The 21,852-nt window shown below is 33.4% G+C and overlaps 1 protein-coding gene across 1 annotated transcript in view; it reads right to left on the bottom strand.

Moving 5' to 3' along the window:
• Positions 1 to 21,852, bottom strand: part of BRIP1 (BRCA1 interacting helicase 1) — a 163,472-nt gene that overhangs the window by 98,475 nt on the left and 43,145 nt on the right. The window contains exons 6-8 of the mRNA XM_063113182.1: positions 11,536 to 11,823; positions 7,054 to 7,275; positions 4,573 to 4,772 (exon numbers count right to left, since the gene is read on the bottom strand). Of these exons, the coding sequence (XP_062969252.1) occupies positions 4,573 to 4,772; positions 7,054 to 7,275; positions 11,536 to 11,823 (710 nt within the window). The remainder of the gene's footprint in view (positions 1 to 4,572; positions 4,773 to 7,053; positions 7,276 to 11,535; positions 11,824 to 21,852) is intronic.

The following is a 21,852-nucleotide window of genomic DNA, read 5'->3' as shown; positions in this document are numbered from 1 at the left end:
TTTATTCCAGACATTGTTCTTAGTAGTAAAAATAACAGCTATAGATAAGGCAAGGTCCTTAATCTCATGGAAATTACATTCTACTTAAGGGACAAGAAACAAACATAGAAATAAATACATAAACAAGAAAATAACAGGGAGTGATATATGATATAACAAAAAAAAATTAGGTTAATGTAACCTAGTTTCTACTCTGATCTGAATGTCTAGGATGCTTTCCCTGAAGTGACATTTATTCCAACAAATGAATGCAAAAAGTATCCAGCTATGGGAAGATCAGAAAAAAAGAGTATTCCTAGCAGAAGGAATAGCTTGTGCAAATATACTAAGACGGTTAACAAATTTTGCTTCTTTGAGAACCTGAGAGAAAGCCAATATGGCTGCAGCACAATGGGCAACAATGAATAAATGGTATGAACAATGTTAGCATGATAAACAGGAATCAGATCATCTTGAGCAAGGATAATAAATTTGAATTCTATTCAAAGGACAATGGAAAGGTTTTAAACAGAGAGTTTTAAATAAGAGAGAAACAATATATTTCAAGTGTTTAAAAGATAATTCCAGCTTCCAAGCCAGAATAGATTACAGGAGAAAGATAAGAGTACAAGCAGAGACCTGTTAGGAGGCTGTTACAGTATTTTAGTTGAGAGATAATTCTAGAATGATAAATATAGAGAATGAAGGAAATTGATGGATTTGGGATATACTGTGTAGGTGGCATATAAAGACTTACTGATGAAACGGATGAGGTAAGACAGTAATTAAGGATAACATTTAGATTTTTGATCTGAGGAACTGGTAGGTACTATTTGCTTATATAGGGAAGATTGGGGGGGAAACAGTAGGTGGCAGGGAGAGAGAGGAGTTTTGTTTTGCATGTAAAGTTGAAATGTCTATTTGAAAACCAGAGATATAAAATAGATAGCTGGGTATGTAGAACAGCATTCCAGGGAGAGGTTGGGGCTAGAGACATAGATTCAGGCTTCACCAGTACTATAGATCAGGCTACGGTACTGGGTTATATTACTTAAAGAAAATAAAGGGCTAAAAAAGAAACTGGGTTCCCAGTACCAAGTCCTGAGGCACTCCAACATTTAGACACCAAACAGAATAAGAACTATCAAAAGAAACTGAAAAATAAACAGGGAGGAGGAAGAAAACCAGAGATATCATAGAAGCTAAGACAAAAATGCTTTTCAAAGAAGTGGTCATCGATAATACCCAACATTGCAGAGAGGTTAAGATAATACAAAATGACTTTGGATTTGGTGACCTCTTTAGAGATCACTGGTGACCTCAGAAAGAAGTTTAAGTAGAATTGTGCAAGATAGCAACACTACTAGGATGAATGAGGGAAGAACATAAAGTAAGAAAAATAGATTTAGCAATGATAGACAACTCTTCCAACAAATTATGCTGTGAAATAAAAATGACAAAATTCTACATGGCAAAAATTCTACAAGGTAAAGACACAAGCAAATGGCAAAATGGGGAGGAAAGTATTTGTAACTTTTTATTGCAGGCAAAGGGTTAAAATTTGCTAGTATATAAAGAGCTTCGATAAGTAAATAAGAAAAAGAACCATAACAACAAGAAAGAAAAAAAAAAAAAACTAGACGTCAACACAGTTTACACACAAAAAAAGAAATATAAATGGCCCTTAAATAGGCTTAATTTCACTCATATTAAGAGAAACACAAATAAAAACTACACTGGGATACCATTAGCAAGTGAGAAAAAAACAACTTTCATACATTGATGGTAGAAGCATACATCAGTACCCCATTCACTCACCACCTACTGTGTAAATTTTAGCAATATCTATCAAAATTACAAATACATCTATGCTTTGATACAACAATTCCACTTCTAGGAATTTTCCTATGAATATACTTGTACATGTATAAAATAGTACATGTTCAAAGTTATTAATTACAGCAGTGTAATAGCAAAAGACTGGAAACAACCCCCTCTATTATTCAGAAGCTGACTAAATAAATTATTGTGCATCTATCTAATGGAATTCTAGGCAACTATGTTTTAAAACTGAGAAAGCTTTCTAGGTCTTGATATGGAAAGATTTCTAAAATATATTGTTAAGTGAAAAAAAGCAAGATGCAGAAAAATGTATGTATATGGCATACCATCATTTGGACAAAAAATGAGGGATAAGAGAATATATCAACACTTGCTCATATACGTATAAATATGCACTGAGTGATAAACTTGTTAGGAAAACAGGAACTAAGCAATAGGGGATGGAGTGGGAAGGTTTTTATTACATTTTGCATACATTTTATGTTCAGACCATGTAAATGTATAATATACAAAATTTTTTAAAAGTATACTATGAAGGAAACAGAAAAATGCTGCAATAAATAGAATGGGAGATAGAGTTAGGGGAGGTTTTTTCCTAAGATAATGAGATTCCAGATCCTAGATCAACAACTTAATGTCTAACAAAATGGAAATTATCTAATGTAAATTTTACTAAAATTCTAGATTCTAGATCAACAACTTAATGTATAACAAAATGGAAATTATCTAATGTATCTTTTAATAAAATTAGTACTAAATCATTTTAGAGTACTTAAATCTTGGTTAATTAAAACTCATTAAATTAGAATCCTGACTTCTGGTCAAGATAGTGGACTAGATTGTCCCCAGCATCTCTCTCTCCCACAAATCAACTAATTTACACCAATTAAAAAGCAACGACAGCCAACTGGGGCTGCTAGAACTTAGGGGACGAGAAGAGACCTAGAGAGTGCATGAAGGCAGGAGAAGACACAACAAGAGAAAGATAAAACTGCTCTGACCATTTTGAGCCCTGGCCATGTACAGTCTGGAGCTGCTGAGCGCATTGAGCAGGAGCCAGCAAAAGCCGCTGTGCCCTCGGATGAAGTTGCAAGGAAGCAGCAGGGAAGAGGGCCTTGGTGGCCCTCAGGCGAGCAAGACCACTAACAGGGTTCTCGTGGACCCACATAGGAGCAAGGAGCTAGAACAACTGAAAAAAAGGAGTCATTCAGAGGCTAGTGAATCATCACAAGAGACTAGTGTACAGCTGGTCCCATGGGAAGTGTTTGCAATATGGGTGGTGGGGGAGACCGGCCTACTGGGAGAACACTGGGACACAGCAAGGACAGCTGATCTGCCCCCCAATCAGCATAGGACCACTCAAAGGAGGGTCAGGGATATAGACTTGCATGGGGTGCAGTTTGATGAAAAGACTCAGGCCCAGACCAGTGTTTCTACACAACCCAGGTGCACTGGATTTCACTAAACCCGGAAGTCCTATAAAGTCAACCATTAAAACCTGAGCTGCACAAAAAGCCTTCCCCAGGGAATCAACAGCAAAGCAGCAATTTAGTTCAACCACACAGCTCAAGTACTAGTCCCATAGGAAGTTTCCCTATTTTAGAAGTAAGCAAAGGAGAACAAATTAGTTCTAGCACAGAGTTTAAGTGGTGGGAACAGCAAATAATCCAACACAGAACTGAAAGAAAAAACAGAGTACTCACAACCAGAGATAAAGTTTGATATTAACTAGTTAAGGTCTCATTTCACCAAACAACACCTATAACACCTAGAAGGACTGGAAGTCCCCTAAGCCACCAAGCCAGAAAGGGGGGACAACCAGGCACACTGCCATTGCCACCACCAACTAGTAAGGAGCATGCCAAAAACATCACCTCCATGTGGGTGGCCCACCACAGCCAGCACAATAACCATGCCTGCCACAAAAGCGGCTGGATGCCACAACCACCATGCAGATGGTCCTCCAGCCACTGCAGTACATTGACACAAGGAGAGTCACCAGCAGAGACCAAAGAAAAGAAGAGGATGTCTCTCTCCACAAAGCTCATTCCAGAGTGACAGAAGAAGCATCTGCTCTACGATAATGTTGGGGGACCTGAACACATCTCTCAGCCCTGGACAGATCATCTAGGCAACAAATCAACAGAGTAACCATTACTCTCTCAGGAGGAGAGAAGAAATCTAGGGTAATTAGAGGGGGGGATGTGGGAAGGAGAGGGAAATGGGGAGAGATTGGACAAGGGTCATAAAGAATAAGTATGATTTATAACAATATATATGGTAGTAATATATATTTGATCAACATGTGTCAATGTTGAACCCCCAAAATATGTATAATCAATTATGATTCAATAAAAATTTTTTAAAAAAACTTGAATCCTACTCTAACTGGAGGATAAAGAAATTAATTAAAGCCATGATCCAGAATTTTAAAATATGTTAATTAAAACCATGTTTAGTTTTTGTCCAATGTCCTATACACATCCTATGGGGCTATTAAATTATCTTGCTAAATTAGGAGTAAGATTCATGATTATTAATTCTGTAAAATAAATCTTGTTTATTATATTCTTTTGGAAAGAACAAACAACTGGACTAGCCTTTTGTAAAAAGTTTAACTGGAAGGAACAACCAATTTCCTAAGTAGCCTGGTTAATCAAATTTTATTAATTTTAAAATACTCTGGCATAATAAAACACGTTTTTAATATAGTATAACAGCACAAATACACTGATAGACAAATATTCTTACTTAATGAGGCTATAGCATACAGCTCGTAATGGTTCATGGTCTTTCTTCCTTATATTATTGTTGACCAAACTATCAAGTTCATCTCGAGCAAACCGAAGCTGAACCTCTGATATACTGTAACTTGCTGATTCCCGAGCACAGTCTTCAATGTTATGAGCTTCATCTAAAATGACAACCTGTTCTTTCAGATTTATCCCCATCTGTAAGATAAAAGAAATTTTCAGTAAAACATTTGGCAAAATGGAGATAACAGTAGTAGGTAAGAGATTTCATTTAAAAATTTACACTGTATAATTACATAAGCAACTTATTCTAAGTGTTAAATAAAACTTCTGAAGCACTAAAGCCAACCAAGTAATAGCTCTGTTACAGAGCTTGTCATTTTTTTACTCTCAAAATATTTTCCAAACCAATCAATAAAAAGAAATATGTGTTAATTGAGCCTGAATCAAGGTACTTCTGGCTTCACATAAGGGTATAAAATCCCACTATAAAAGGAGTTTCCAACATAATTTTTAAAAGAGTATGAAACCTTTAAAAGTAAAATAACGACATAGATTCAAATGATTCTCACAATACCAACATAATGTAAGATACATCTATTTCGTTTTTCTGTCCTGCAAGACTTTGAGAATTGCTCTTCCCCAACTCCTATGTGATGTTGGTAGGACTATTAATCTACGAATCAAGGGACATCATCACTCTCACAACAGGGTAAGGCTCATAACCCAGGCTTGTCAGTTAAATAAAAGTATTCCAAACTTCTGTGGTCACAGTGACTGGTTCAGGTTCAAGAATGGAAATGTGATCCAAGCTAGGCCAATCAGAGTAATTTTGGGGGACTATTATAAAATCATGTTCTTCTCTCCAGTTTAGCTAGCTGCTTATAGTTATCTTTGTTCCCATGAGGAAAGAGCTTGCTGAGAATAAAGCCAACACAATGAGAAAAAAATCAATTATTTTTTCTTTAGCTCTTTTTACACTGGGTTGTGTCACTTGCAAGTGAAATAGTCCTGACTAATATAAGGAAATGTCACAAAGCATGAGTTATTCTGAGGAAGTAATAATATAAAGAAGCCTAAAAATCAGAAGGAACCATGGCAGAGTAGAAAATACTCTGGAAGTTAAAAGATAACAGGATTTGGCATTAGAGAAAGAAAGAGCAGGGGCATTTCAACAGAGGTGCCACCAAAAGGAGGGATACAGGAAAGAACAAGGTATCCTCAGGGGACTACGAGGTCATTTTTGAAGGATTCAAGTTGGTAGTTTTAGCAAAGAATGCTGAAAAGGTAGATCCAGGTCAGACTATTGAGTATCTTGAATATAAACTTAAGAAACACGAGTATGGACTTTATCCCTCAAGCAAAGGGAGAAATAGGAGATTATTAAGCAGTGGAAGTATGTAATAAAAGTAATATTAGGAAGACTGACCTGGCATTGATATGTACAATGGCTTAGAGAGAAGAGGCCTCATTAAGAGACAACTGAATAAAAGGTAGGACATTAGGGATAATAAACATAATGCCTATTAATTTTAAACTTAAAGAAATAGAAAGGTAGTAATAACTGTGTAGCCAGACCTAAAGAGAAGAGTAACAATTAACTGTACCAAGTTATTTGCTTTTTTATCTTATGTTGCAACAATTAGATGCCTCTAAGAACTAGCAGGCAAATAAACACAAATGCTATATCTGAAGTTCACTTCTCAAAAGCTCACAAAGCCTAATTTGCATAGCATGCAAAATCTCCCAACATAAGTTCTTCAAAACATAGTTTTTTCAGAGAGTTGTTTTTAAATAATTATTTTTGATCATTTATAAATGGAAAGAGTGATGGGTCTCAAATGGGGGCAACTTTGCCCCCAAGGGGACATCTGGTAATGTCTGGAGACTTTTTTTTTTTTTTTTTTTAAATGACCGGTAAGGGGATCTTAACCCTTGACTTGGTGTTGTCAGAACCACACTCTCCCAAGTGAGCTAACCGGCCATCCCTATATAGAGATCTGAACCTGTGTCCTTGGAGTTATCAGCACTACACTTTCCCAAGTGAGCCACAGGCCAGCCCCCTCTGGTGACATTTTTGATGGTTGCAACTGTGAACGTGCTACTGGCAACTAGTAGATAAAACTAGGGATGCTATTAAACATCCTACAATGCACAAGGCAGCATACTGCAACAAAATTATCCAGACCAAAAAGTCATTACTGCGAAGGCTGAGAAACCCTCATATAATCCCAGTTCAGTCACTATGTCCTTAAAATTGCTTATTATTTCAGAAATTAAAATGGCTACATCTAAAATTCAGTTTTTAATACACCTTAGAATATCTTTTCAGTATTATCATGTTTTTATAAGTTTACTTACATTAATTAAATATAAAGCAAAAAATAAAAACATTAAAACATCTAAAAGCTTTTACACTCATCATTTAAATCCCAAAAAGCAGGAAAAACATTCTTCTGATTTTTACATATATACTCACACTTTCCCTTATTTGTGCATCTAGAAGATAGTTGTAGGGACAAAATATTATGTTAGCATCTTCCAGTAGTTCTCGAGCTGTGTAATATGGACATGCCTTTAGTTTTTTCCCCAGGCTGACAAGTTCTTCTATATCCCAAGCTTTGCACATCCCTTGGAGAGTCTGCAATGTGTGGTGATCACTAATTTTATGAACACCATGATAAAAATAGCAGGATTTTCCCTAAAAACAAATATGCATAACGGAAATGTAAACCAATATTGGAATAGAAGGGATAAGATAAGTTTACCTCAGAATTTCGGGAACATCATTAATGCCACAAGGCTAAGATTTTGCAGAGGAAACAGATTATACCATATCTACAATCACAACCATTTTAAAGAAACTGTATTAGTTGACTCAGACTCAGAGATCCAGATACTCAAAATTAACTTAAAAAAAATTTTTTTAAATTATGTTTGTTGTGGCTTTGTTCTGATTAAAGTGATATTAGGCATAAAATATTCTGGAAGAATACACAGAGCAATGGTGTATCATTGGTTGCTTTCTAGGATAAAACCTAAGTGACTTGGGCACATGAGTGGGAGAGATTTTTCACTACAGATCCCTTTGCACTTTTTCAATTTTAATCTACATGACAGTATTACTTACTCAAATATAAGTAAGAAGGAAAGAAAGTAGGTAGGTGTATTGGAATGTCCCGTGGGGAAAAATAGAGTACAAAAAACCCCCCAAAACTTAAATTATCTGTAATTCCATCACACAAAGAATGTACTATTAACATTTTAATGTATTTCATTTCATATTTCTTCTTTACATATGTACACAAGGATACATCCAATATTATGTTATCCGATATTAAAATAACAAGAACAAAGTTAATTTTCCCCTGGCAATATGGATTGTTAATAAGTGAGATAATTAGTGTGATAGCCCCTATTTAAAACAGGTGTTAAATAATGTGTGTAGAATAATTAATTTCATGTAAATAGGTTTTTTTAAAAGAATATATACACATAATAGTGTAGCAGATACATTTTTTAAATGTTCTGGCAGAATATACATGAAATGTTATAGAAGTTTCCTTAAAGGGTTAAGGGGATGGGAAGAGCTGGAAAGAGAGAGCTTCTTTTTGTTTTATGCTTTTCTATAATCTTTTAACCACATACGTGTATCACTTTTCTTTTTCAATTGTCATTTGGAACTGAGTGGTTGAATAATGGGTCATTTTCATATTCATTAATCCTATGTATCAACAAAAAAAATTAAAAGTGATTTTGAAATATTTCTTTCCCAGTTTGCTATCCTTAACCAGTGAAAAATAGTCATATATAATATATATAAATTACGTGTCTACATTTTCATATACAAACTATCCAAAAGGAGAGTCTAAGTTTTCAAAACCTAAATACATCATTATATACACAAAGGTATCTAGAAATTGCTAGAAACAGAATAAACAATAAAAGGCTCATACCTATGAAAGACTGTCAGCAAATCAAAGGATAAGACATGAAGAGCTGAGGACTAGTTCTAAAACTTTGTACTCAGCCATGTTAAGGGAAACTACTTGTTAATCCTCCAAAGTATTAAAAATAAAAATTAGGAGGAAAAGGCTCACCTACCTATATTTATTTCTTTTATTTTCTATGTCATGTTCACTTACTTTGTCTAACCTCCACTACTCTTTTTACCCTTCGTACTGTGTCAACTTTCTCATACCTTAATGCCATCTTTTGTTTTTGTTTCTAGTGTAACCAAAATAGCAATGAACTAAGAGTTTGAAAACTTGGGTTCTGGTTCCTCCTTTCTTGCTAATTACTTGTTTGATTGGGCAAACTTAAGGACCCATTTTCTCATGTGATTAAGCATCAAAAGAGTAGGTGAACCATAAGTCTTTTAAGATTCTTTCTCACTCACTGACTATACCATTTTTAAGGTTCCTTCCAGCTCTAGAATTCTGTGACTCTAAGATCCAGAGACAGGTGGAGATGTGCCAATTATCTTTCACACTGAGTTTGATACAGACTGAGTTTAATAATAAGGCGTTCACCATTTCTTCATTTCAAGCATCTTCCATATAATTTTAAAAGCTTATCTTTATAGAAAATGATCAGTAAGGTGACTTTGGAGTCTATGATTATAAACTGTTAAGTCTCATTTTAATAAAAAATAAATATTCTAAAATGTTTTTTTAGAACTGTCATTTCTGGCTCTAGTTAAAATTATTTTTTCTTAATTGAAACAAGAAGTAATTTTAACAGATAAGTACATACTTTTCCAGCATAAAGGCAGTTTAGTAAAAGAAACTGAACGAAAAACTCATGTGCCTCCTGATCAAGCCAAAAAATCAGAAAGTTTACACTTTAAGGACACTTAGAATGACACCCCTGTGCAGGCTGATAGCAAAATCAGAAAAGCTCATCCATTTCAGCAGCGTAACACAACCCCGAGGGGGGGAGTCTGTCAATTGAAGTGTTATCACACTTTAAACTCTTTTCACTCAAACTGTCAGTTATCTATTTATCATTTCGCTTTGGTAATTCAGCCATAATAAACATAGACACCTATGGTGACTTTGTAATTGGCCCTCATTACAATACCAAATTACACTGAGGGCTTGGGAACAAGAAAAAGGATGTTCTTGTATGCCCATGAGGTGAGCATTCTGAGGCAGAATAAGGTCAAGGCAAACCAGAAGCAGACATTTTCAATTACTGATATTGCTAATATTAAAAAATAAAATACTTTGTTCAAACAAACTAACTTTAAAGACAAACCAAAGACCAGTGAAAAATTGTGAACATTGAAGTCTATTGAATTACTTTTTATTTTTACATAATTCAAATTTATGAGAGTAAAGATCAAGCAAAAAACATTAACTAGCACTGCAAGATTCTAGAAAATTACATAAAATAAGACTTATGGGTTTGGATCCCTGTACTAGCCAGCCACTAAAAATAAAAATAGAATAAGACTATTTGCCTTCTATATACAATCTTAGTTTGTAATTGCTTTTACCAATGTATGTATTTTTTACAAATACATAATAATTTTCTCAAAACAAGTAAAAAAAAAAAAAAAAGATAAAAATATAATGACAATGCCAGCAAGACTTCTTGCATAAACCATATAACAAAAAAATATATCAAGCATTTGTGGAATTCGGCTGATCAGTTAGCAAGAAGTCTACTTGAGCATGAAATTTATGACGTTTTACCATGAAGAGCTTTTTCTTTCTTTTATTTTCTTTTAGCATTTGACTTTTTAATATTTTCATCTGTCCTTGAAGAGAACTTTTTAAACATATAGAGTGAAGGGATTCCACAATTTCTTGGTTAGTTAGAAAGAACTTATGTGGAAATAAATATCACTGTAGAATTTCAACAATGGTTCTAATTCAATAATTCTGTATTCTGTTCCTGGCTCCGAACAAGTCACTCAAGTTTTTCCACTGGAGCCCTCTACTACTACTTACACTTTATAATCTCATAATCTTTGAATATCTATTAAAGTATCTTTTGAATATCCTTAAATAAAGCTTAAATAAATTCCCACCTAATAAAAGAAAGTATTGAGAAAGAAAAGCATAATACAAAATAATTTATTCATATCAATGAAATGAAACTTTAGGGGCTATAGCTCATAATCTTTTGTGTAGAACCAACTACATCTGGTAAAATACTAATGAAAGACAAAACAATTTTCAAAATACATTAAAATATCATTGGCCATTTCATATACTATCAATTTGTGGTTTACCAGTGATTTCTGGGTATAATTTCATACTTACAACTTTAATTTTAAAGTAAATTAGTTATCATACCAGAAAACAGACTTCCAGACTAATACTGCTAAAACAAATCATATAAGTCTTTAGTAAGAAAGACTTCTCTATTTCTGTTCAAATTCATATTTTTCTAATTTCTCTGGAAAATTTCAAAACCACCAATGACATCTTTTTAAAGTTAATAATCTAACATAATTTTTAAAGGAGAATTTTGTACTAATCAAAATTATAAGACAGGATAATCATATTTCTCACTCAATTAAAAAAACCTCAAAATTTGCTGAGAGCCTAAATTAACTTCTTTTGAAGTTTTAAAATATGTAAAATACATTAACTAGAGCTCATTAGACTAAATCATTTAAACATTTTTATCTCTTCATATATGACATCATCTGCTTTTGACTATTTTTGGCAAAGGGATTTAAAAGAAGAAAGTAAGAAGACATCTGAATACAATGGAAATTAACTTCGAGGAATTAAATATCCCCAAGTTTTAGAACCAAACCTCATAATTCTAAACTTGAATAAAGATTTTCTTATGGCAAAATTATTTTTCAAAACATCAATACTAAGCAATTAATTTGATTTTCTTAAGTATTTGACTATCACTAGAAATGTAAATATAAATCATATAAAGTAATTTGAATCTTTTCAGCTTTATTTTTTCTCTACAACAAAATTACTTTACTCACATTTCTTCCATCCAGCAATTCCATGCACTTTTCATTTCTGTTGAAGTTACCTACTACTTCAGGATGAACACAAGTATGATCCCTGCTGGAAAGAATAGTCATTGGGACCCCTGAGTATGCTGTCCTCCGGAGCTCTCTAGTAATTTGAGCAATCTGCTTGTGTGTGCGTGTCCCAAAATATATTTTGGGTATCTTGGATTTCCCACCATGATCCTTCTTAGTGGTATTTGAAGACTCTTGACTATTTCCTTGTTTAGTAGAACAGCACCTAGAACAGTGGCCAGGGGGCTGTAACAAAGGAAAGAAACGATAACTAATGTCAGGACTACCACAAAAAATGTTATCAAACCACTTCTGGAATAAAAACTTATAAGAATTTTCAAGATATTTAGTATCTAAAACTTGCCATTAAAGAAAATACTACAAATTCCATTTCAAAATTGGTACTCTTTCTCTTTTAAAAGTTACAAATGTTTCCATGTTTTCATTCTTTCTGACATACCACTCTAACTCTCCAATGCCAAATGTTTTAAGTACATTTCGACTCTCCTCTTTCATAAATTATAAAAATAATAAGACAATGTAGAGGACAATTTTAATTTTTGCTTAGGCTTTATGTGAACTTGTGATGTTATAGTTCACAGTTGATAGTTTTGTTCACAGCACAGCTCATTCAAATATTCAATAATATACAAATGTTTTTTAAAAAGCATTTTAAATTTACAAAAGAATAGAAATATCAAGTTGAATCTAAAGTATCACTAAAAAACTAGTAAAGAAGACAACATTCTTCCCTAGTAAAGGTATGAAAATAAATGCAAAATATTAGTAATTAATAATGAAGGCAGGTTGCTTGTGAGGAACAAGTATATCTGAAATTCAATAACGTGCCATGGAATGCAAACCATCAATAAAATTATCATCCAGTATAGATAATAGATAATTCTCCTGGACAATTTCACTTGTAGTTCAGTTTCATAATTGAAATAGTTATTATATAAATGTCTTCTTAAACACACCTTGTTGAAACATGAGGAATATAGTCTAATACGTACACCTGATTTTTCTGTTTCCAAATTCTCAAAAATAAAAAAAAAAATTAACGCTGTATATTAGAACTCACAGGTTCTTAATTACTCCCTTCTAAGCCTCGTTTACTAAATGAGACAGAATAAAGCCTCATTTAAAGAGAAATACTGTGAAATGATTAACTTATAGAAGTGGTCACTGATGGGGGGAAAAAGTAAATAGCACAGTAACTTAAAAGAGTTTGTACTGGAGAGTTTTATTTTAGTAGAACAAATACTCTACTTGACTGAAGTTTTTTTCAAAAAATAGTAATCAGTGAGATTAGCCTTCATAAACAAACGCTAAGTCATAGCATGTTACACCACAATACTGGGGATCAAGCTGTCTTTTAGCCTCAACTCAGTGGAAAAGCAAGTTCAAATTACTCCCAGTCTCACTCAACCTTGTCCGCCATTAAATATTACAATACACGATAGAATGGATGTAAATGTGACCCTTCTGGAGCTGTCACTCACTGGGATAAAAGGTGCACTGATGTGCCAAATAAACAGTCAGTCAAAGCAGATAAAGTTACAGCCATGATGGAATTGTTACATTCCCCTCTCAGGTTGCCAGTAACAGAAGATTTCATTACAGAGTGCTGCCACATTAAATAGCCAGTTCCAAATATCCTGCCTTCTATATTGAATAATTACTTATTCACTGAAAGGATAAAAAGAAGAGTTATGAATGGGGCCCTTGTCAACAGTGAGGGAGGAAACAGCTGACATGTGGTTTATGTTACATATGTTGCAATATCTAACAATTTATGGTCACACAGAAAATGGAATGCAAATTATATCATGATATTGATGGCTGAATTCTTTTATGGCCTTTGCCATGATCACATTAATTAATTAACATATTAAAAAAATTAATGTAACTCTAGGTAGCAAAATTAGTTTATTTTTTCATGCCTTCAAGCTTTTCACTCAATTAGACTATTTCTCTTCCTTATGATACAGTTAAATTCACATGAATATTAGAATGTTAGGGCCCAATGTATGGTTATGTACTATACGGATACATTATATCCAAGCATAAAAGTAATCCAATAAAGCAGTCTTTTCTCAAGGCTTGGAAAACCTACTTTTTGATATAACACTTTAAACATCAATTCCACTTAAAGCTTTACCACCTACTCCTTTTTATACCATCTTTTTTCCTGACCAAAAAAATTCAAATAATACAGAAATATACAAAATAAATCAACCCCATCACGAATAACTAGTGTATAAATCATAGACCTTCATACACATATAAACATCTTTCATATAACTTTTCCCCAAATAAAAAGGAATGCTATCATACAGTTTTATAACTTACTACTTTGTATTCAAACTTTTTAATTTTTTTAAAAAGGTGAATTTGGCATTGATAATTTAAATAAATGCTTTTCTTATCTTAAAATGTTATGCTAGTAGTTGTACTAACAAAAGCAAAAGATTGAGAACTAGTTTCAGAAAACCTTCCTCAATAGAGCAGCTTTATTTAGGAACCTCAAATTTGGTTCTTACTCCACAATTCAGAAAACTGCAAACCACAGCTAATTTCATATTAAACATGCTTTTGTTTGTTTAAGTTTTAAAGTGATCTGAAGTAATTATACCATCTATGAATTTGAGGAGACTCCTCAAGAAAATGGTTTTCAATGGGTGGTTAGGCAAGTACAGTAAAAGAAAGAAAGAAAGTTGATTCTTTTTCCTCTGCATTATTAAAGAGGAATTATTTCTGAAAAGGGATCTTCTCCTGAAGTTTCCATTTAAAGGATTTGGTACCATCATCTTTGAAGATGGAAAAACTGAATGTGGCAGTAGAACAGAGGCTTCAAAAGACATTTACTTAATAACAAAAGAGAATTACTTATACCAAAATCATCAACTTTGAATGCTGTAAGAAAACTAGAGAAAGACTCCAGGTGACAGCAATGACAGGAAGTCAGAATACCCCCAATCCAATTAATAGGCTAACACTTTATGCCTCTTCCTGAAATCCTCTAACCTAAAGGTCTTGAAACAATTAGGTGAATAAAATTAAATAATTTTACCTCTCTCATTAAGTACTTTTCCTGCTAACAAATGATCAGGATTTATCTTTCATAAGAATGTTTTCGTTTTCCTTTTGCTCTTTAAGTGTACAGGAATTGAATTAGGAAACTGGAGAATAAATTTTAAAGTATTCGGGGACCAGCCCGTGGCTCACTTTGGAGAGTGTGGTGCTGATAACACCAAGGCCATGGGTTCAGATCCCTATATAGGGATGGCTGATTGGCTCACTTGGGAGAGCATGGTGCTGACAATACCATGTCAAGGGTTAAGACCCCCTTACCGGTCACCTTTAAAAAAATTTTTTTAAGTATTCACTCTCATCTAGTATATCAGAAGGTCAATGGATAAAGTACATGGGCTCCCTAAAACCTGTAATAAGGTAGACCCTTAAGTGACTACACTGAGTGGCAGAACCAAACTCTTTAAGAGACGGCTTCTTCTCCACAAACAGAAACTGTCTGGAGTTCTTTCACTTCAACAAAAGGCAAAAAAACCCAACCCAAGTAACAGCAAAAATAATCATCATTTAAAGAGAAACAAGAGATACACATGGATGTGACAGCTGTAGTATTTCCATATGCAGGAGTCAACTGTTTAAAAATACATTTCAACTCTATAATAGCTAAAACTGTTCTTAGAAGATCAGCAACCAAGGATTTTTAGAAAATTTTCCTTGTGTTTAATAATTCCTGTCTATTCTCTCTCTTGTTCTATTACATAAAGACATATCTAAACCCTTTGAAAGGATAAAGGATTAAAGGATTTGATCCTGAAAGAAAGGTCAGCTGCTGAGTCCTTGCCATTATTCTTTTCACAAAGCTATAATTAGAAGTTCAAATAGTAAATACTACAATGCCAATTTCTAAAAGTTTCATAACTTTCCCCACCAAAAAAAAAAAAAAAATACACACACACACACACACACACACACAATATGCCTAAAAACTTGAAACATAAAATAAGCATGGTGATTAAATATTCTTAGAAATGGGAAATGAAAATAGAAACTAATTTCATTGCCAGAGAAGAAGTTATCCATAAGTTAGGGGAGCTTCTAAAAGGAGGCTATGAATTGAATTCAAAAAGCAGGCATGAAAGCGTATATTTAATATAAAAAATAAATATATAAAGAAGCAGAGAGGAAAACTGAAAAGAAGCTTATTTGTACAAAGTAAAGGAAAAACTAGGTCAATGAAACAGTAACTTGTATTTTTTCTATAAGTTTCCATATGTGCATGTATTGTATTTTCAACCACACTGCAAATTCCTTGAAAACAGAAACTATCCTTACATTTCTTTATATAACTCATTCATTGAGCATTTTCATTCATTGGGTGTTTTGGACATAACTGTAACTTGATTTTTTAAAGACTGATGGACTATGACTAAATGTTCTTGTAATGTACCCATGTATCACATTTTAAAAATCTGCTAGATGCTTAAATGATATCCTAATTTGAAGTGCTTCACATATCAAAAAGTTACTTCAAAGTCAAAAGACTAGCTTTAAAAAAAAAAAAAAGGTACAGGACAATATGTTATTTTTCAAAGACAAAAATACAACTCTTCTTATGCTAATGTTTGAACCACTTTAGTTGTAACAAACATACCCTGGTATGTTCATTGTTAATAATAATGCTGTCCCTGTGCTAAGCAGTTCACATACACTATATTTCATTCATTCATTCATTCATTCATTCAAGAAACATAAGAATCCCTGATATATCAAGCCAAGTAAAAGATAATGATGAGGGTCATCTCACTGACAGAGTGCTTCACTCTTTGATTGTTCTACGAGTGTAGTTTTTGGAGTTATCAATGCCAGTTTCACTCATGAATTAAGAAATTTATTAATGTTAAGTCTAAATGCATTATTTGCTGAATGCAATTACAAAATATTTCTAAGGGTAAGCCATAAATATTACCTCATAAACAACTATTTTAACAGATTACCAGTTGATATTTAAGTCAAATATTTTCTAACAAGAGCCATGTTATGTTCCACAAGGAAAAAACCCCAAAACTTTCAATTAAGAAACTCTTTAGAGCAAAAGTCAGCAAACTTGCTTTATAAAGTGACAGAGTAAATACTCTAGGCTTTGCAGGCTATATGGTCTCTGTTCCTATATAGGAAAACACCTTATGATCCAAATGAAGAGAAGGATTTCTTAAAACAATAAACCAAAAGTACAAATGAGAAAAAACACTCACTCACTAATACGCAAAACTTCTATTTAGAAAGACATCCTACTTTAAAAAAGAAAAAATGAAAGGGACAAAGAAAGCACAGACTAAGAGAAGATATTTGCAATGCATATAAGCAACTGAGGAGCAATATCTTCAACATATAAAGGATTCCAATAAATCAGTTTTTAAAAGATAAACCCAATAGATAGCCAAGAACAAGCAAATCACAGAAGAGAAAAGCTGAAAGACCAATAAACATCTGAAAAGATGCACAACCTAATGCTCCACCTCACCAGTAATAAGAAAAATGCAAATTAAAACCATGATTTTTTTAAAAAGGATCCTCTAGTTCTTATTTTATTTTTCTATAACATTTATTTATTTTTTATTATACGTATTTATGGGGTACAGAGTTGACTATCAGTATTTGTGTACAGTGATAATCAAATCAGTATTATTAGCACGTTCATCATTACAGATGTAATTACTCTTTGTGTCCCTTACCCAATTACTTCCTAAAGTCCTTCCCCCTCCCTAAACCCCCTCCCCAAAGCCATAATTAGATTCTATTTCACATCCACCAGATTGGGAGTTGGAGAGGACATGTAGCAACTCTCATACATTGCTGACCCAAGTATAAATTGCCATATCCACCTTGGAGAGCAAACTGGTGATCTAGTGAAATCAAAGATACATATATCCTTTGACCCAGCATGACACTGCTAGGTATAGATGCTAGAGAAAATCTTGCACATTAAGACAGATACAAGAGAAATTTTAATTGCAGCATTGTTTTAATAGTAAGGAAAACAAGTTAACTGTATCAACAAAAGAATGGATAAATAAATTCTGGGGTTTTTTTTCAATCAACAAAATAATACATATAAAATGAAAAAATATGAACCAGTGTTGCATACATCACCATAGATAAATAGGAAAAACAACATCAAGCAGACTGAGTATGACTTAAACAAAACTTTATCCTCCCTATAAATTCCAAATAAACTGATGAGAGGAATAAAAATACAAAAACTTTAGTTACAGAATTAGGAATTGCCACTATGGTAGATAGTCCTTGGAGCTAAGGATTGTGCTGAACAATATATCTGCAAAATGCTGGAAGTGCTGCAAAAGAAACATACCACAGAGAATATCCTCTATTCTGGTTTCTCCTCCGTTACTTAATGCCCACCAGAATTGCTTTCACCTTAACCCCTCCTCACCCAAAGTTTTCAACCTAATTTATTAGAAAATAGGATCTTAAATTAGGGTCTGTGAACTGTTACAGAGGGCTTCAGATCACACAGACACTACAGACACAATTTTGTGTACATTTCTAGAAAGTGAATCCATAACTTTCATCAGGTACCCAAAGAGGATCGTGACTGATTTGGATGAGGACTTTATTCCAGAATTTATGTCTGATTTTATAATGGAAATCAAATGGAAATAGCTCTTTCTTTACAACCAACTTGGCCAGACACATTTATTCTGTAAAGAAATAAACAAGTTGATAGTCAACAAAGGTTCCTTCCACTACTTATAAACTCATTTCTATTTTAGTGTTTGTTAATTGCCTAATATTAACATAAGGCTAAAATACTTAGATAGTTCACTAATATATATTTCTAAATCCATTTTAAAGGTGAAAAAAGTAAATATAAGAGAGTTCTTCAAGTGCTGCAGAATACATGATAAATTTGTGAAGAAGTTGAAATTTATAGCCTTAAATATTAAAATGAAGCTTTTACAGGATCATTTTCATCTACAAATTAACTAGGCAAAAAAGCAAAATACTGTCCTTTTTTATTTCTAAAAGCCATGCACATAAAGAGCTAGTGGTAAAAGGCCAATGAACACAGAATTATAGTACAATCTTTGAGGCATAAAAAAGAGGGTATACTGTTCATCTTTATCAACATTTGCTGTTGTCCGAGCCATCTAAACAGGTACTGAATGCCTGTTGTGCAAAATCGCACATAAGCACACACTCTAGTAAGACAGCAAAAGTGACACAACTATACCTTTTCAACTGTTTTTTTAAAAAATTCAAACAGTAGTAGTACTCTACTGCCAGTTTCATGATTAAACTGCACAAAGCAGCTGTTTATCCACTCACAGCAACCAGCAGGTGAACCTGATTCAATATTTATCACAGGCTTTCACAGATCACTGCTAACCAAGCAAACGTTTTAATTAAGCTGGAACTTGCTTCAAAGAGCTCATTCAAGATGTCAATCAGCAGGTAAGGGATCAGATACAGTGTCAGGTGAGAGTGTGTAATACAAATCCATAACTTTCTTCATCCCATCGCTGTAAATTAGCCTGCTCTAAAGTTCAGACTCTGATTGTAACAGACTGCCAGTCTCCTGGAATGTGTAACTGAAGTCACTCAAATTCTATTGTGAAGGTTGTAAGCAATATGTTAAACTGCAGTGGGCTAGCACATTAAGACAGATCCTTTTCACAGTTGTTTTTTGATACCATAAGTGTTTGTTACCCTACTCTCCACTTACTGTTTACTTTCTAGCCTAGTGTAAATGGGAATACCTTAACAGAGCTGCCCCAGTTTCTGAAAAGTCTATGTTTCAGTAGAATTAATCAAGAAAGATCTGAAGTGGAATAATATTTATCTAAATTTAAATTAAAACAATCTTATTCAATAAGAATTCTCAGTTTAAGACAAACATATCTTAAAGATGACCAACCTGCTATGAAGCAAAAACTCTCCTGGCATACTAGCACTTTACACAAAAGTGATTATAGCAATGACTCTCAAAGTAGTGATGAGTCACACTGACCAATTCATGAGAAATACCTGTTTATAACAAAAAAAAAAAAAAAAAAAAGAAAGAAAGAAAGAAAGAAAAAAAAAAGACTCAAAGGAGAAAAATGGGAGCAGGGTAGGAAAGCTCTTCTCTACAGGAGAATGACCCTAAAAATTGTAAATGGAATGATAAAATTCAAAAAATCTTTTTGCAACTCTCATGTAATAACTGATTCAGGCAAGCTACATAAATGGAGGCTAAAATCAGGGGGTGAAAAGTTTCAGCGAACAGGATATTCACATAGTCTCAAAGTATCACCCACAGATTACTCATTAATTACGAAAGGAATATGTACCTTTTCAATGGAGAGATCTGGTGGTCACCACTTTAACCGAGTGAAACAAACTGGCGTCATATGCCTCCTCATGCAATATAAGAAGCATACTTATATGCCCATCTTGAATAAAACTACATGATTATTAAATTCAAACCATCAAGACACAAATCAAAAAGAACCCAGGAATAGAGAAACTGGTAAAAAAGACATATGTATTATTTAGTCGGTGAAAATTAATCCAAATGTACACTTATAATATGTGCTCTTGTATATTATATTCCAAAATGTCTTTTCAAAAATCCTGCCCTTTGGGATTTCAGGTGATTTTTATTTTCTCCTTTCTTGTATTTTGGTATTTTTCAAACTTTTTTCAATGAACCTTTTAAAATAAGAAAACAAAGCTATACTATCATCTTCCACATATTGACCAAAATGAGATAAACAAAACCTATACAAAATAGGTATTTTTGCTTCTTTCACGGGCATTAAAAATTAGAGAATTTACTATCAACATATAAGCCTCCAAAGCAGCGCTATCCAATAGAATTTTGTGATGATGGACTGTTTGATATCTAAAGTATATTGAATATACTTACCATTAGCCACATGAGGCTATTAAGCACCTGAAATGTGTTTAATTTTAATTAATTGAAATAAATAGCCTATGTGGGTCGTGTACCACATCAGACAGCATAGATTTAAAGTACTACCAGAGATTCTAGATCCTACAGTGTTTGCAATGGTCATTGTGTGTGTAATTCTCTTTGTAAATTCAAGTTAGAGAGAAAGAAAAGTACACCGTGAAAATTGTGTGCTGATATGTAAAACAAGCTCTGCTGGGTTGCAGCTCATGAAAACCGGGTCCACAATTTTTGTAGATTATTTAAATTTTTGCTGTAATCTTTGTCTGAATTCAAATCAAAATCTCAGCAAGGTTTTTTTTTTTTTTTTTTGTAATCCAAAAAATGTTTCTAAATTTAACCTGGCAAATAAACTAGTGAGAATAACCAAAACTTTTTAGAAAAAGAAGATAGGATAGAAGGGTATATATTCTTATAGATATAAGACTTTAGAATATATGATAAAAATGTTGCACTAGGCACCTCTTTGGACACTGTCCAACTTTTACTCTTAAAATAACTCATCATGTACACCCCTGCTGAAAGGCTACACCTAAAATCCACATTAATAACTCATGACCATGCCTACACACAGTCTCAGGCATAGCAAGACAATTAGATTCACTTTCACAGGAATTTGTATTTGGGGCATTTATACTGAATTGATTACAGGGAACGGACCAGAACATTTTGTAGACTTTAAGGCTTCCATTTTGAGATGTCATGGTAAGATCATATGAAAGAAGGTAAGCATCTAGAAAAACCAGTCTACAAAAAAATAGTGAGAGAACTCTGCAGAGAGATGCAGAGATGTCACACTACAGGCCCCAAACAGAAAAGAGAAACTGCCTAAAATCTTTTGAGTAAGGGCAGTTATATCTCCTGCATTATCTTTCTTTGAATAGGTTTCTATTTCTTTAAAAGCAAACCACCCCAGATTAAGTCCAGTGACATTTCAAATCTGTGGGGGAAATTATGAAATTAATATTTAGACAAATGAAAAAAAATTAAGACAAATTAAGACTATTTGGGGAAAAAATTAGTTAGATTCTCTCTCCTGCCTTACATCAAAATAACTTACAAATGGTTTAAAGATTAATATATGAAAACTGAAACCGTAAGACTTCCAGTCCAATATGGTAGATTAGGTACAGATATTTGCTCTGCATCCCATCTAAAATGGGATAACCAATGAAATAAACTTAGTTTGTAGTTGAAGTCTCAAACTGGAGGTACACAAATCATATCTGGTTGACAGTCATGTTTTGAATAACTATACAGGGTTTTAT

The sequence above is a fragment of the Cynocephalus volans genome, chromosome 10 (genome assembly GCF_027409185.1).
Source record: "Cynocephalus volans isolate mCynVol1 chromosome 10, mCynVol1.pri, whole genome shotgun sequence".
Classification (NCBI taxonomy): domain Eukaryota; kingdom Metazoa; phylum Chordata; class Mammalia; order Dermoptera; family Cynocephalidae; genus Cynocephalus; species Cynocephalus volans.
This window is presented reverse-complemented; position numbering and strand designations above follow the sequence as displayed.